General features: G+C 48.9%; 1 protein-coding gene across 12 annotated transcripts in view; it reads right to left on the bottom strand.

Moving 5' to 3' along the window:
• The window catches only part of CLEC16A (C-type lectin domain containing 16A), a 196347-nt gene that overhangs the window by 40594 nt on the left and 142321 nt on the right, over positions 1-13432 (bottom strand). For 8 of the 12 annotated variants that reach the window (XM_038540367.1, XM_038540368.1, XM_038540370.1 and 5 more), the window contains 2 exons: positions 12589-12793; positions 10720-10887 (listed from right to left, as the gene is read on the bottom strand). In XM_038540367.1, the coding sequence (XP_038396295.1) occupies positions 10720-10887; positions 12589-12793 (373 nt within the window). The remainder of the gene's footprint in view (positions 1-10719; positions 10888-12588; positions 12794-13432) is intronic. The other 4 variants (XM_038540375.1, XM_038540378.1, XM_038540376.1 and 1 more) reach the window with 2 other exon arrangements.

Consider the following 13432-nt stretch of genomic DNA (forward strand, 5'->3'; position numbering starts at 1 on the left):
ACAAAGGAATGGCTTAAAGGAAAGGAATGTGTGGAGGACCCAATGACTGATGCCTCTCTGGGAACACGCAGCACCACTATTGTGTCCCATGCCTGGCTTCTGCTCTGGTTCTGGCCACTCCTAGGGGGGTCCTCATGAATTAACAACTCCTTCTAGCTGTCTGCACACTCAGCAGTGCCACTTAGTTGGTATCTCATTCTCTGGGATCCCGAGGCAGGCACTAGGGATGGGTTCCTGGGAAGTGGTAAAGGGCTTCTCAAACCCAGTTCTAGGGGAGACCCTGGGGTTCCTTGAGCTATTTCAGAGATATTTTAAGGGAAAAAAAAAATCAAATCAGGGTGGTCTTTTTCCAATTCACAGATAAAATGAAAGGTTAGGGTCTTCTCTATTTCTGGGTTTTATCCCACGAATGAGCCTTTGATCCTTGCCATTCGCTATCACTTGTCTGTTAATGAGAGGCTGTCGGTGGTAGGACGGATGACTCAGCAGCAAAAAATAAACATCTATAGGAAAAGGCTCATAAAGTTTATTCAAATAATTTTATGGATTCTTCCTTTGGTCGCAGACACTTGTATCCATAGAATACAGTCATGTTCTCTAACTGATTTCCATGCTCCTGGCTCACACTATGGGATGGAGCACAATAGCTCATAGGGTTCCCAGAGCACACCTGACTCCCAGATGTTTTGCCACTGAATAATCTTCAGCACTGAAGACATGGGTGTGGGGAGTAGGCCAGGTGCTCCCCTTGCCTGGGCTGAGGTTCCCTGGTCCACAGACTGAGGAGTGGCACCAGCCTCCCAGGGCTGTCGCGGGGTCCTGTGGGCACGGCCCAGCACAGGCACACAGGAAGCACGGATGGTAGTTGGTATCTCAGGGAGTGGGCCTGTGCTGGGCTGGGGCCATAGGGCAGATTTCTGCTCTTCTCTGGCTCTGGCTCTGCCTGTAGGAGCTACAGGGTCTCAGGCACGTTCCAGAACCAAAGTCTTCATGGCCCTCTGGCAGGAGGCAAAACCTACCCAGGTGTTTTATCAACACCCGATGCAAAGTCTTTCTAAATGAGCAAATCTGTACAACAGTGGTGTGTCTTTTTTATTTACAGCGGAAGGTGCTGCGGGATGATTAACTTTGTGCAAACTGATTTAACATATAGAAAGGGAACCTATTATTTAGGGTCCCGAGGGTCAGCCCTGACTAATCACAGTGACAATAAAAAATACCAAGAGCCTAACCTTCGCTGTACACTGCACACACATGAGGTGTCCTGCTAGGCACTTATGTGGATTAACTCCCATCATGCTCAAGACAGCCTAATGAGGTGGGTGACATTTTCATCCCTGCTATTTTTTCTTTTTAATTGTGGTAAGATACCCATAACATAGAAGTTGCCATCTTAACTATTTTTTTTTTTTTTAGTGTATAGTTTAGTAGTGTTCAGCACATTCCCAGTTCCTCTGTGGATAAACAGGTGCAGGGTGTAAGCCGAGTGGCCCAAGGCCACATAATGAGTAGAAGGTAGAGCCACGTCTTGAACCCTGATGCTCTAGCGCTGTGTGATGCCACCTCCCTCTGCTGACTCTCACCTGAGCAAACACCATTGCTGAGAAAAGATACCCATAAGGGACAAACAGAAAGCATGATGGGAAAGGACACTGGATTTGTTTCATGGACAACTCAGGGTGGAGATATTTAGTGCATCCTATCTTTCCTTGTTGCTCTTCCATTTTTTCCAACTGCCCCGCCATAAATGTGCTCAACTTGTACTAGGAAGGCTGACAGTACCAAGGGGCGGAAGGAGCTGCATTCTACGGGGCGGGCACAGGCGTGTGCTGGGGTGCGCACACGGGCACGCAGCCATGCCACTTGCTCTGACACACGCCCGCGCATTCCGTGCTGCCAGCAAGGCTGCCCCTCGGGGGCCTGCCTTGGCCTAAAGAACATTCCAAAGTGCAGTCAAGGTCAAAGGGCAGAGTGAAGCTGGGGTCTGGTCCTTCCCACAACCTCCAGCATAGGCTCTCCACTCTCTTCTCCATATGCAGCTCACGTTGCGTTCCCTGCTCTCTGACATGCTGTGATCACCAGAAGGCTCCTGGGTACACAGTACCCAGTGTGCCCAGTATACACACATTACCCGTAGTGAGGTGGGTAATGACCTGGAAAGGTGAAGCAACACTTAATTCTGTGGAACTCTCTCCTCCTCTCTGTCTCCACCCCCTAGGAAGGCTCATCTGGGACCTGGAGGCTACCTCTGCCTGCTGTCTGTTCTGTTTTGCAAGAGTGCTCCTCAGACACCAAATGCCTGTGTGTCAACTGGGAGACAGTCCAAACCTGGGGGCATGTTCCAGGTGAGGGAACCTTGCACGCCCTGATTCGGGAACGTGACTTCTTGTGGGCTGTGTGCTCCCAGCTGGACAGTGTGCCCACACTCCCTCTTCACGGCCACCCTGGGGGCTCCACGAGGGGGCGTGGAAAGCAGGGACCCCTGGGACTCAGCACAGGGATGATTTTTGAGTGGAAGCTGATCCCCACACCCCCGATCCAACCACTCAAAGGCTGTTCTCTTAGACACAATTGCCAGAAAGCTTTGAAGAGCATTCAAATGCTGCTGCTTTTGCACAGGCAAGATTTTTTTAAGTCTCATTTCTGCTTTTTGGTCTTAATGGACCAGGAACAAATCTATACAAGGATGGGCTTTTACATGACTGTGAACTCTATTCAGTCTGGAGGTGGGGGTTCCAGGGGAAAAAGAGTGACTTTTCATATGGCTGCTGTGTAGGCTTATCCCTCATCTGGGGGGTGGCGGATGGGGGACGCTGGTGGCTGCCAGTGTGAAGAGCAGTATACAGATGACAGGAACGGGGAATGCTCTGTCTATGCCAGGGCCACCTGACAGCCCGCTCTCTAATGAGGGTCTGTCTCACCAACCTCTGAGAATCAAAGACAAGTGGCAGAGCCATCGGGGTTCAGCCGCCACCAATGCCAGCCTTGAGATGAGGGGCATTTAGAGGCAGGTGGTGGAGCTATGGCTCTCGGCCTGCCCTGTGTGAACTCTGAAGCCTTGGCCCAAGCCTTGGTTTCCCGTATGTAGAACAAGACAAGCGGTACCAGCTCACAGCATTGTCCAGAGCATAGAATCAATGCACACAAACTGCTTGGCACAGTTCATTCTTCTGGTCAGCTTTATCCCATTGCTCCTGGAAACCTGATGTTTTCTGTCTGAAACACACCCACTTCTGGAGCCAACAACGTGGTTTTGCCAGATACTAGTGGGGCATCAGGTGGCTGTGGGGAGGTCACCTTTATTTCTAAAATTGGAAAAGGAGAATTCACTTCAGATGTATCAAAATGGAGTGAAGAACTAATAGGCGCAGTGGCGATGGTGGTAGCAGTGGCTCAGGGTCTGATGCAGGCCGACCTGAGTTCATGGCCTCGCTAGAGGAAGGGCAGGGGCACTTGGTGTAACCTTGGGCAGCCAGTTTCCTTACATGCACAAAAGGAAAATGGAAAACCTCCCTTCGGAGTGTTGGTGGATCAAACGAGAAAATTGCATAAAGTGCTTAGCAGCTCAATACATCTTGCCTTTAAAAAAAAAAGGTCTTGGGGTCAGAATCAAGTTTCTCTAACTCAACTGACCCAGTGGTTAGTCTCTGGCCAGGGAACTCAGGGCTGGGAGGGGGGCGGCACTGAGGAGACCAGAGGAAGGTGGCAGGGAGGTTCTTCTTCCTGTGTGACTCCAGAAAGGGCATTTTTTGCCTTGGGGAGCTGGAAGGAGAGAACTGACTCCAGCATTATAATCGGAAACAAGAAAAATAATGGGCCTAAAAAATTAGTTTCTGGGAAACACTGTCACGAGATGACATTAGCACCTAGTACATTATCCCAGGAGAGAAGTCAGGATTGAAGTCTATGAATTAAACATTGATTTTCTTTTTTCTTTTTTTTGGCTGTCAGTTCCGAGGCTTCGTGGTCAGCTCAGCTGGCTCTGAGCACACTGTAATCTTTGCATTCTTCCTCAGTTACTCAGCTGCCAACAGTTGGCTCTGGAACTGGTTGCCTTTCCACAGAACTATTAAGTGTTCTGGGTCAGTGACTGATAGGGCCGGTTTGTTTGCCTTTGATAAAGATAACACTTGTGGAAAGCACAGTGCTCCCCCTGTGCTCAGGGATTTCAATGTTTGCTCAGAGACAGATGGTGCCCTGGACCCAGCAGGACCTGAAGTTGGGACAAGAAGACTGTAAAGTAGAGCTTGGCCCTGGCAAGGTGAAGTCTGACTCTCCAGGTGGCATCCTGAGCCACCACCAACAGGTGCCGGACTGAGGTTCGAGCAAGACAGCAACGCCCTGCCGCAGGAGTTGACAGGCTGCTGGGAAGATGAGACACTGAACAATCCATCAGGCCCTGCCTCCGTCCAGCGATCCATGTCCCTACCCGGGTTTGACAGTCACTGAGCACCTGCTCACTCAGTATCAGCAGCTGAAGGCGAGCCACACAGGGACTCCAGGGCCTTCCACGCAAGAGCAGGGCAAGTGACCAGACAGGAAAACCAATGGGCCAACTTCAGCCAATGGCAAGGGCTCTGAAGATAGTGGGAAAACCATTCCATTCTGATGTAGCTATTCCAAAGAACTGGGAACAGGTGTTCAGATAAAAACTTCCACAAGCACACTCACAGTGTTGTCTGTACTTGCCAAGAGGTGCAAACCAGCCGCGTGGCCGTCAGTGGGTGAAAAAATGGATGAGTGGAACGTGTTCTATCCACACAATGGCTAGCTCTGACACATGCTATAATGTGGACAAACCTCAAAAACATGACGCTAAGCGAAAGAAGCCAAACATAAAAGGCTATGCAATGGATGATGTATATGAAATGTCCAGAATAGGTTAAGTCCATAGACAGAAAGCACAGCAGTGGTTGCCAGGGGCTGAGGGAGGGTGAATGGTGAGCGACTGCTCAATGGGAATGGCCTTTAAAAAAAAGGGGGGGGGATCCCTGGGTGGCTCAGCGGTTTGGCACCTGCCTTTGGTCCAGGGCACGATCCTGGAGTTCCGGGATCGAGTCCCACGTCAGGTTCCCAGCACGGAGCCTGCTTCTCCCTCTGCCTGTGTCTCTGCCTTTCTCTCTCTGTGGGTCTATCATGAATAAATGAATAAAATCTTTAAAAAAAAAAAGGGAATTGCCTTTTATTGGTGGGGGAGAAGGGTGGTGAAAGTATTTTGGAACTAGCAGAGACGGTGGTAGCACAAGACTGCAAATGTACTAAATGCCACTGAACCATATCCTTTCTTTCTTTTTTTTTTTTTTTTGAACCATATCCTTTCAAAAGGTTTTATGTTATGTGAATTTCCCTCATGTAAACAAATAAAAGCCACCTGCCACACAAAGAGGGCCTGGGGGTGGGTCAGGGTCCCCAGCAGAGGGCACCCCCTCCCCAGGAGGTATCTGAGTGGAATCCTAATGCTGAGAAGGAACCAGCCACACAGAAGGCTCCAGGAAGAAGTTTGGATTAGAATGGGGAGGGGCAGGGGAAGACCTGAGCAACAGGGACTGTGGTGTTGTGCCCCCTTCCATGTCACCATGACCAGCATGCCAGGTGAACATCTGTGAACAGCCTCTGGGCCAGAAGGAACCTAGCATGGGGGACGAGGCTGCCCTGGGAGGTAAGGCCAGAGCCCTGGCCCTGTGACTAGAGACCGCTGCCTATGCCCTCCCACGGGCACTTCTGGGAACAGCTTCTGCTTGGGGGTGGGCTGGTCCACTTGGTGTTTGTGGAGAGATGCCTCTGCAGTCTAGTTCTGGACATCCTGCCTCCGTTGGCAGATTCCAGCAATCAGCTGTCACCGTGGGTTGGTGGCACATGTCCTCGAGGGCACTAACTATGGAAGGCTGTATCCCAAAGTCAGACGCTAGATCTGGCCGTGCCTGTGCACCTGGACACGCTGTTTCTTGGTGACCCTCTTGGCACTAGCCAGTCACGCACCCAAGCCTCTACCATCGGGGAGCAGAACGTTCTGCAGGGGCGAGAGCCATGAACATAAAATCGGCTAACAAACAGAACTTGTGATTCCTCTCCAAGCCCAGTGGAAGAAGAAAAATATACCAAAGTGGCTAGTCACTTAAGAGCCCTTGATTTATATTCTACTTTAGTATCTCTTGCAAGAAAATGGAAGATACCTTTTCTTCAAATATAATCATTTCCAGCTTGAAAAGGGGGGAAACAAACTGCTCTGTAACAGCCACCTGGGCCCGCAGATGAAATCGGAAGGTATGTCCTAACAGAGCCAGCTTCTTTAGCAGTTTCCCCAAGGCAGGCAAGCAGAACTGTTTTCTCACTATTAATTAGCCCCCAGGGAGGAGTGAGGATCCTACGCAGACTGGGGTTTTTGCAGCCGTATGGCCTATGGTGAGGGACACAGAGCAAGATTATTCCCAAAGTGGGGAGGGATGGCAAGGTGGCACTTGTGGGCTGCCAAGCATCAGAGGCCAACCGAGGCCATGCTTCCGATGGACCCCCTGTGGCCCCACGCTTTGGCTTGTGAAAATTTCCAAGGTGAGGGTTAGGAAATTCAGTTGAGTGCAACCAAGCGAAATCTATCACGTGGGTGCACTTGCCCACCCCGGATGTACATCTTGTTCACTCTGGTGACAGAAATGAAGCAGAAGAATGCTTAAGATCTTCTGGGGTCTCCATTCCCTGGTGTTTCTTCCCTAGCCCAAGTGCCGCAGACTAAACAGCCCACGGGCTGGGACCCCAGAGAGAACTTTATCTTCCCAGTGTTCACTCAGGCGGAAGGCTTTAGTGGGAGCTGCTCTAAGGCTGTGCAGAGCACAAGTGCGGGCTCATTCTCCATCTAATAAATACTGAAGGAAGGTACCATGCTAGGCACTGAGATACAGCAATGAGCAGGACAGATCATGTCCCCATGGAAGTGACGTTCTTCGTGTGGAAGAAAGGCCACAGCCACATACCCAAATATGTCATCCAGGTAAGGAATTGCAGGGAAAATAAATCAAGCTAATGGGGTAGAGGAAGGAGAAGTGAATCAGGAAAGACTTCTTAGAGGAGGCAGCCTGTGGCTTGAGGCCTGTGCCGTAAGAGGAGGCAGCCACACACAGATCCGAGGCAGACTATTCAATAAGGGGGCCCTAAAGCAGGAGAAGGCCCAGTAACTTGGAGGAATGGTTCTCAAAGTGTGGCCTGCGGAACCCTGAGGGGCTCCCAGGGTCAGAACTACTCATGTAAAAAATAGTAAGATAGCATTTTCCTTTTACGTTCACTCTCCCAGGAGTATATGAAGGAGATTTTTAGGGGCCACACAATGTATGCTATGACAATGGATTGAAAGCAGAAGCAGATGCAGGAGCCCAGCTGCCTTCTATTAAGCCAGATATTACAGAGATTTGCAAAAATATAAAACATGAAGTTTGGTTGTTTTTTTTTTTTTGTTTTCCTTTTTTGCTTTGGAAAACAGAGTTGTTGTTCATGAAAAAAACTATGTTATTTACATTTACATGTGGTGGTTTATTTTTATTTTAAAAATAAATATGTAAACAGCTAAAGCATTTCTCAGTTTTAATTTGTATCACCTGAAATATCAATAAATATAATCCATATAAATTCTAGCTCTTTAGGATTCTTAAAACTTTTTTTTAAGAGTATAAAGGGGGGTCCTGACACCAAAACTTTGAGAAGCATTGACTTAGCAGCAGGAGCTGGTATAGATAGGGTAGGAGACAGAAGGAAGTGGGAGGGAGCTGTTCATCTCAGAGACCAGCTGGGGCCAATCTCACAACAACCACACTAGACCAGAGTGAGAATTCGGATTTTCTTCCAAGTGCAATGGGAAGCTGCTAGAGGGGTTGCAGGGAGGGGTATGATGGGATGTGATTTATGTTCTAGAAAGATCCCTCTGGCCAAAAAAGAAGAGGTGAGGCTAGATGCCTGAGAACAGTGAAAATGCTCCTGCATAATCTAGAGCAAGGGCTGGTGGCCAGGGAGAAAAGACGTGATGCACTCTAGAGGCAGAAAAGGCCAGTGGGGATGGGGTGGGAATGAGGAAGATCAAGGATGATTCCAGATGCTGGGTGACTGTGGGGAAGGCTACTGAGACAGCAGGTGGTAAGGAGGGGCAGGGTGGGGAGAGCTCCCCTCTCTCTGAGTCATGCTGAGGCTCAGGGATTTTATTTGCTCTTTAGGTCACAACTCCAACCCAGGCCAGTGCAAGGAAGGCAGCAAGGCCTCTCTCCCCAAGGGCCCAGAGCAGTCATCTCCTCACCATACCTGAGTGGCACTTCTAAGGGCTGTCAAAAGTGAGAGACAGGCAAGGGGCAGATGGCCAGCTTCAGCAGCTACCTTTGCCCTGCCACAATCCCAAATGGCTCAACCTCAAATACCCCAACCCTGGCGCCAACAACAGGACTGTAAGCATTCCAGCATTTTAACTATGCCAGCCCCCCTGCTGGGGAGGCCCAGGCCATGGTAGGCAGGATCACACCCCCAGCACTAGATGACCTCACTTCTCCCCTGGAGCCCAGGCAGGGCAGGAGAAGTTAGCAATCAGGCATTGTGAAGCTTTCTGCAAACAGAAGATTATGCAGATGCTGAAGAATGTGACATTTGGCTCTATTTATTTATTTACACTTGCCTTGTTCCAAAAAAGGATGGAATAGAATATAAGGCCAGGGTTTTTCCTCCTTAACCCATTCATTCCTGATATGAAACACTAATGACCACTAAGAAATGGTTTCTTAACATAATGTTTTATGTCAATTATATCTCAATTACAAAAATCACAAAGAAGTGCTTATAGAAATGTAAGTTATAACTGCGTATAGAAAAAAAAAAAAGAACAAAAGAAAGAAAAAGGAATGATTTCTTACCAAGCCAATCTGTATTTAACCTAGACTCATGGTCATCATTTATATTTACTTAAAAACCATCTCTATAGGAGACGAAGCTACCTGGACAATTTTTAATAAAGAAGCCTTCAGGGGCGCCTGGGTGGCATAGTCGGTTAGGTGGCTGGCTCTTGGTTTCAACACAGGTTATGATCTCAGTTGTGAGATCGAGCCCCATGTCAGGCTCCATGCTCAGCAAGGAGTCTGCCTGAAACACTCTCTCCCTCTCCCTCTGTCCCTACTTCCCCCTCAAATAAATACATCTTAAAAAAAAAAAAAAAAAAAAAAAAAGAATGCTCCAGACCTGGAGTAGCAGAATTATCTCACATTTCATAGCTGAAAACAGGCGGTGCCAACAATTGGTCTTCTAGATTAAGGCTGGTTTTAAGGATGAAAACAGTCACAGGCAGGGAGTGGCAGCATGAACTGGCACACTTTTCCAGAGTGCATGTTGGGACTACATATGTTGAGACAAAAAGCCTCCCGGCAGATCTACCACTGAGAATTTATCCCACAGACACTCAAGATTTGCAGAGTTATACCAAGGCGCCTCAAGGATGTTTACTATGACATTGGAAAGCAAGACGCTGGAAATGACCCAAATGTCCATCAATGCAACATGTTTTAAAAGATTTTCTGGTCCAGTCACTCAGTAAAATATCATACAAGAGTTAATCATTAACTAGCACGAAGTCAATCTATATGCGTTAACATGTAACACTAAGTGAAAAAAGAAAAGGCAAGGTGCAGGATTACCTATGTAGTATGATCCCATGTGTAAAAACAGACATTTATACACAGCATAAAATGAACACTTCTGGAAGGAGAAGTAAGAAACCGTTAACAGTGATTACTTCCAGGGCAAAGTTGATGTATTTCTCCTTTTATCACATCCTGTTTAGGTTTTAAAATATCACATACTCACAGTATATATATTTGTAAGATTAAGTAATGAAGTCAAAGAACAGATATAGGATAAATCACGGAGTGAAGGAAACGAAGGACACTGATTTTGAACAGGTCCTTATGGCGGCACTTTAAATCAATAGCTGTTCTTCTATCCATAACTGCTTTCAAAAACATTTTGCAACATATCAATTGGAGTTCAAAACCCTAAACGCTTGCAGGGGACAGCTTGGCCAACTTTTGGAAGTACTGTAACCAAGGGCGAGGTTCTGTTTTGAGGGATCCAGGTATACATGGATCACGGATTTATCTGAGGTGGATGCACCAGAAGAGGAAGGGGAGAGCCTGCTGGCCCTTCTGGGGAAGCAAAGCTGCCCTCGAACTTTCCCTTCACGTTTCTCTTTTTTGGGAGGGGCCGGGGGAGGTGGTTCGAGATGAGCTTTGGAGAGAGGGGGAAGAGGTGCTCCTAGCTCCCGGATGGAAAACCCTGGCACAGCCCATTCTGAGCTCTCACTTCTTCAGTGGCTGGAAGAGGAACCACACATACTGACTGTCTCACTAGTCATCACACACGGAGAAGGAGACTACTCCCCCACGACCTCAATTACTAACAATCTAAGTGTTTCCAAGAAATTTCCAAGAAACTTCTTAGTCTTAATTCTGAGAAGTTCTACATCCCCGGAAAAAAATCTCTGGAAAACCAAACCCAGGCAGCAGAACACCAAAGAGAAAGCCAAGATTTATTTCTAGGGCTTGTGTTTCATCGTGGGCTATACTTTAACGAATTCTAAGAAACGGGTGCTTCTAGCCGACCGGACTCAGGGGAAAGGAAGCTGGCTCATGCAGGCTCAACAGAGAGCAAGCCCTGGAGCCCCCAGCCGGGGACGAGAGGCGGCGTGGGTTGGGGGTGGCTTACCTGGCACCTTGTCCACGGATGCAAACACAGAGCGTTGTACTGTGGGGTCACTGCTGCCCCGGCGGCACTGGTCGTAGAAACGGAAAGGCAGGTGCTGGGTGGAAGAGGAGGAGCCAAGTCTAAACCCCAGGACTTCGGTCGTCGGCTGGATCGGGAGGTCCAGGAGGGCTATGTTCAAACAACACCGGGGTTCATGCTCATCGCGTGGGCCGGGGGTGTGGGTGACGGGGCTCTGGACGGGGTGGGCTGTAGCCCGCAGTGGCCGCGGCTCTGTCAGGCACGTCACTTGGACAGTGCCAAGCAGGCAGCCGGCAGCCTCGAACTGTGGAGACCGGCGGGAGACTGGCAGGACCCCAAAGGTCCTTTCTGCCTGAGCTCTAAACCTGACCAGTGCCTAGTGGGAGATCCAGAAATGGATGCTGGCCAGTCCCCACTTTGGATCCTTGGCTTCCGCACGCAACAGACCCTTGCCAGGGCATAGCCACAGGTGCAATTTCAGACCACAAAGCAAATGGGGCCAGGTGTGCCGTGAAAGTTCACGTATGTGCATGCTCATGGCGAAGAGAGTGTGAGGGAGAACATATCTGCGTGTGTGAGTGGGTATTGATGAGCATGTGTTTATCTGTCACAGTCGCTGTCTTCCCTTCCATAAACAAATCTCATGATATAGCAATTTGGAGCGGCTTTTTACAATCAATTGAAGGAATACCCAAGGCATTAGTTCTAACAGCCACTTTACGGCATAATTCTCAACTTTGAAATGAAATATTTAGCCTTTGTGCCAGCGGTGAGAAATTGCTTTACATTTAAAACAACAACAATAACAACAAAACACCTTCTGAAAATAAATCTTAAGGGAAAAGACTGAATGATTTAAGTCACTTTGCACATTACAAAACGCTTCTGTAATGATTCCACAGGCCAAGTCTCAACTAAGTGAGAAATGAAACGAGGACTGCATGGGATGCAGGCCTGGGCAAATCAACAAGGCACGCGCAGTAAATACCCGAATCTGTAATGTCCAGAACCCAAGCCCGCCAAGTGTTTATTTTTAGGTAATCCCTTTAGAAAGCGCCCCTCCTCCCCAAGTGAGCTGGAAATCCTCCCAGCAACCACACCGGCATGACCATCGGTGCTTGGACTGAAAGGCATTGGTGTCTGGAGAAAGACTATTTATAGTCTGAAGAGCTGATAGAAAGCCATTCCCCAGGGGAATGCCGTGCTGTCAGCCCTGATGAATGGAACACCTCATTTTTGTGCCTTGATTTCTAAGAAAGTGGGGTCCTCCCTGCACCGGGCAGCGTTAGGTCTCCTCACAAATCCACCACAGTGCCTATGACACATACAACAACTTCTGAGTTTAGTGCTAGGTCATCATGGCCCCTTGCCAAGCAGGGCCGCCTTTCATGACAGCTGGAGGGGGCGGGGGAAGGGATGAGCTTTACAGTCAGAAGTTCTGCGTCTGGGGTCTGCTAACCAGCTGCTTGTGTGACTCCAGGCAAGTCACTGAGCCTCAGTTTACTCTTCTGAGAAATGGGCAGAACAGACCCTATTGATCTCAAGGGTTAAGAGGAATATGCAAGCATTTTGTAAATATGAGCTAGAAGATTCCTGTGTGTAGGAGAACAGTTGTCTCCCACTGATGCCTGTATATGTTCATGGCCTCTTGGTGAGGGAGGGTTCTCCTTCTCTTCCATGCAGCCCTAGAAACTTTTTAGATACCAAATACAGGGGGAAATGGGAAATTCTGAGCGGATTCCCTGTCCTTTCACCAAAACCCAATGAACTCTTAAGCCACGTGTGTCCTCTTCTAGAGGACAATGTGAGAGCCTGAGGGCTCCAAGGAAGTTGCCAGAGCCGGCCACTCACCGGCTATCCTCTGCATCTTCATACGCCTTGCCTGGATGCGGCCCTTGGCCAGGCGCTGCTTGGCGATGATGCAGCGGATGTGGTCCGAGAATACGAAGGTGGCCTGGAGGATTGGGAAGGGTTTGGAGTGGGGGCTGGATGCAGGCTTGTGGATGGTGATGTTCAGGGCGCGGCTGTCATCCTCCACGCCGGTCACCTGCATGTCCTACAGGAGAAGGGGCAAAAGAAAGGGTGTTCGCGGGGTTCAGGAGGAGGGTAGCAACTTGGAAGCTGTGGGATCTGTGTCTCATCAAGAAAGAGGTCGCCAAATTCAATTTTGCTTTTGCTCCAAAGGAGCAGCCTCCCAAGCCTGAGTCAAGGGTGGGCACAAATCAGACCAAGCCTTACAGAGAGGATACTCAAAGTGACCCTGTGCTGGCTGCAGGGGCTGGGATCCTACCCATGAGGACCTGAGGAAGCTAATGGATAAATGGGTACCCCAGCCTCATCAGAGGGTCATGGGGACTCAAACAGTCGGACACCAGCAGTGATGACTTCTAAGAAACTACAGATAGCAAACCAAAATGCCTATCGCCATCTGACGTGATCTTAGATATATTCACACATCTACTGACCAGCTTCCTCCTGGCTTCTCTTAAGAAGGGGCATCCTGGCACCCATTTGTATGTGTCTGAAGAACTTCCAGTCCCTAAAGGAAAATACTAGCCCTGGGAAAGGGACAGGGAGGACCCTTTAGCAGGCATGTGAAGAAAGCTGCATTTGAAAGATGCAGAAGAAAACTCACGCACAGCAAGTGTGCTAAGGACAGATCTCATCTAAAACCTTGGGATGGATTATATGTAAA

The sequence above is a fragment of the Canis lupus genome, chromosome 6, assembly GCF_011100685.1.
Source record: "Canis lupus familiaris isolate Mischka breed German Shepherd chromosome 6, alternate assembly UU_Cfam_GSD_1.0, whole genome shotgun sequence".
Taxonomy (NCBI): Eukaryota; Metazoa; Chordata; class Mammalia; order Carnivora; family Canidae; genus Canis; species Canis lupus.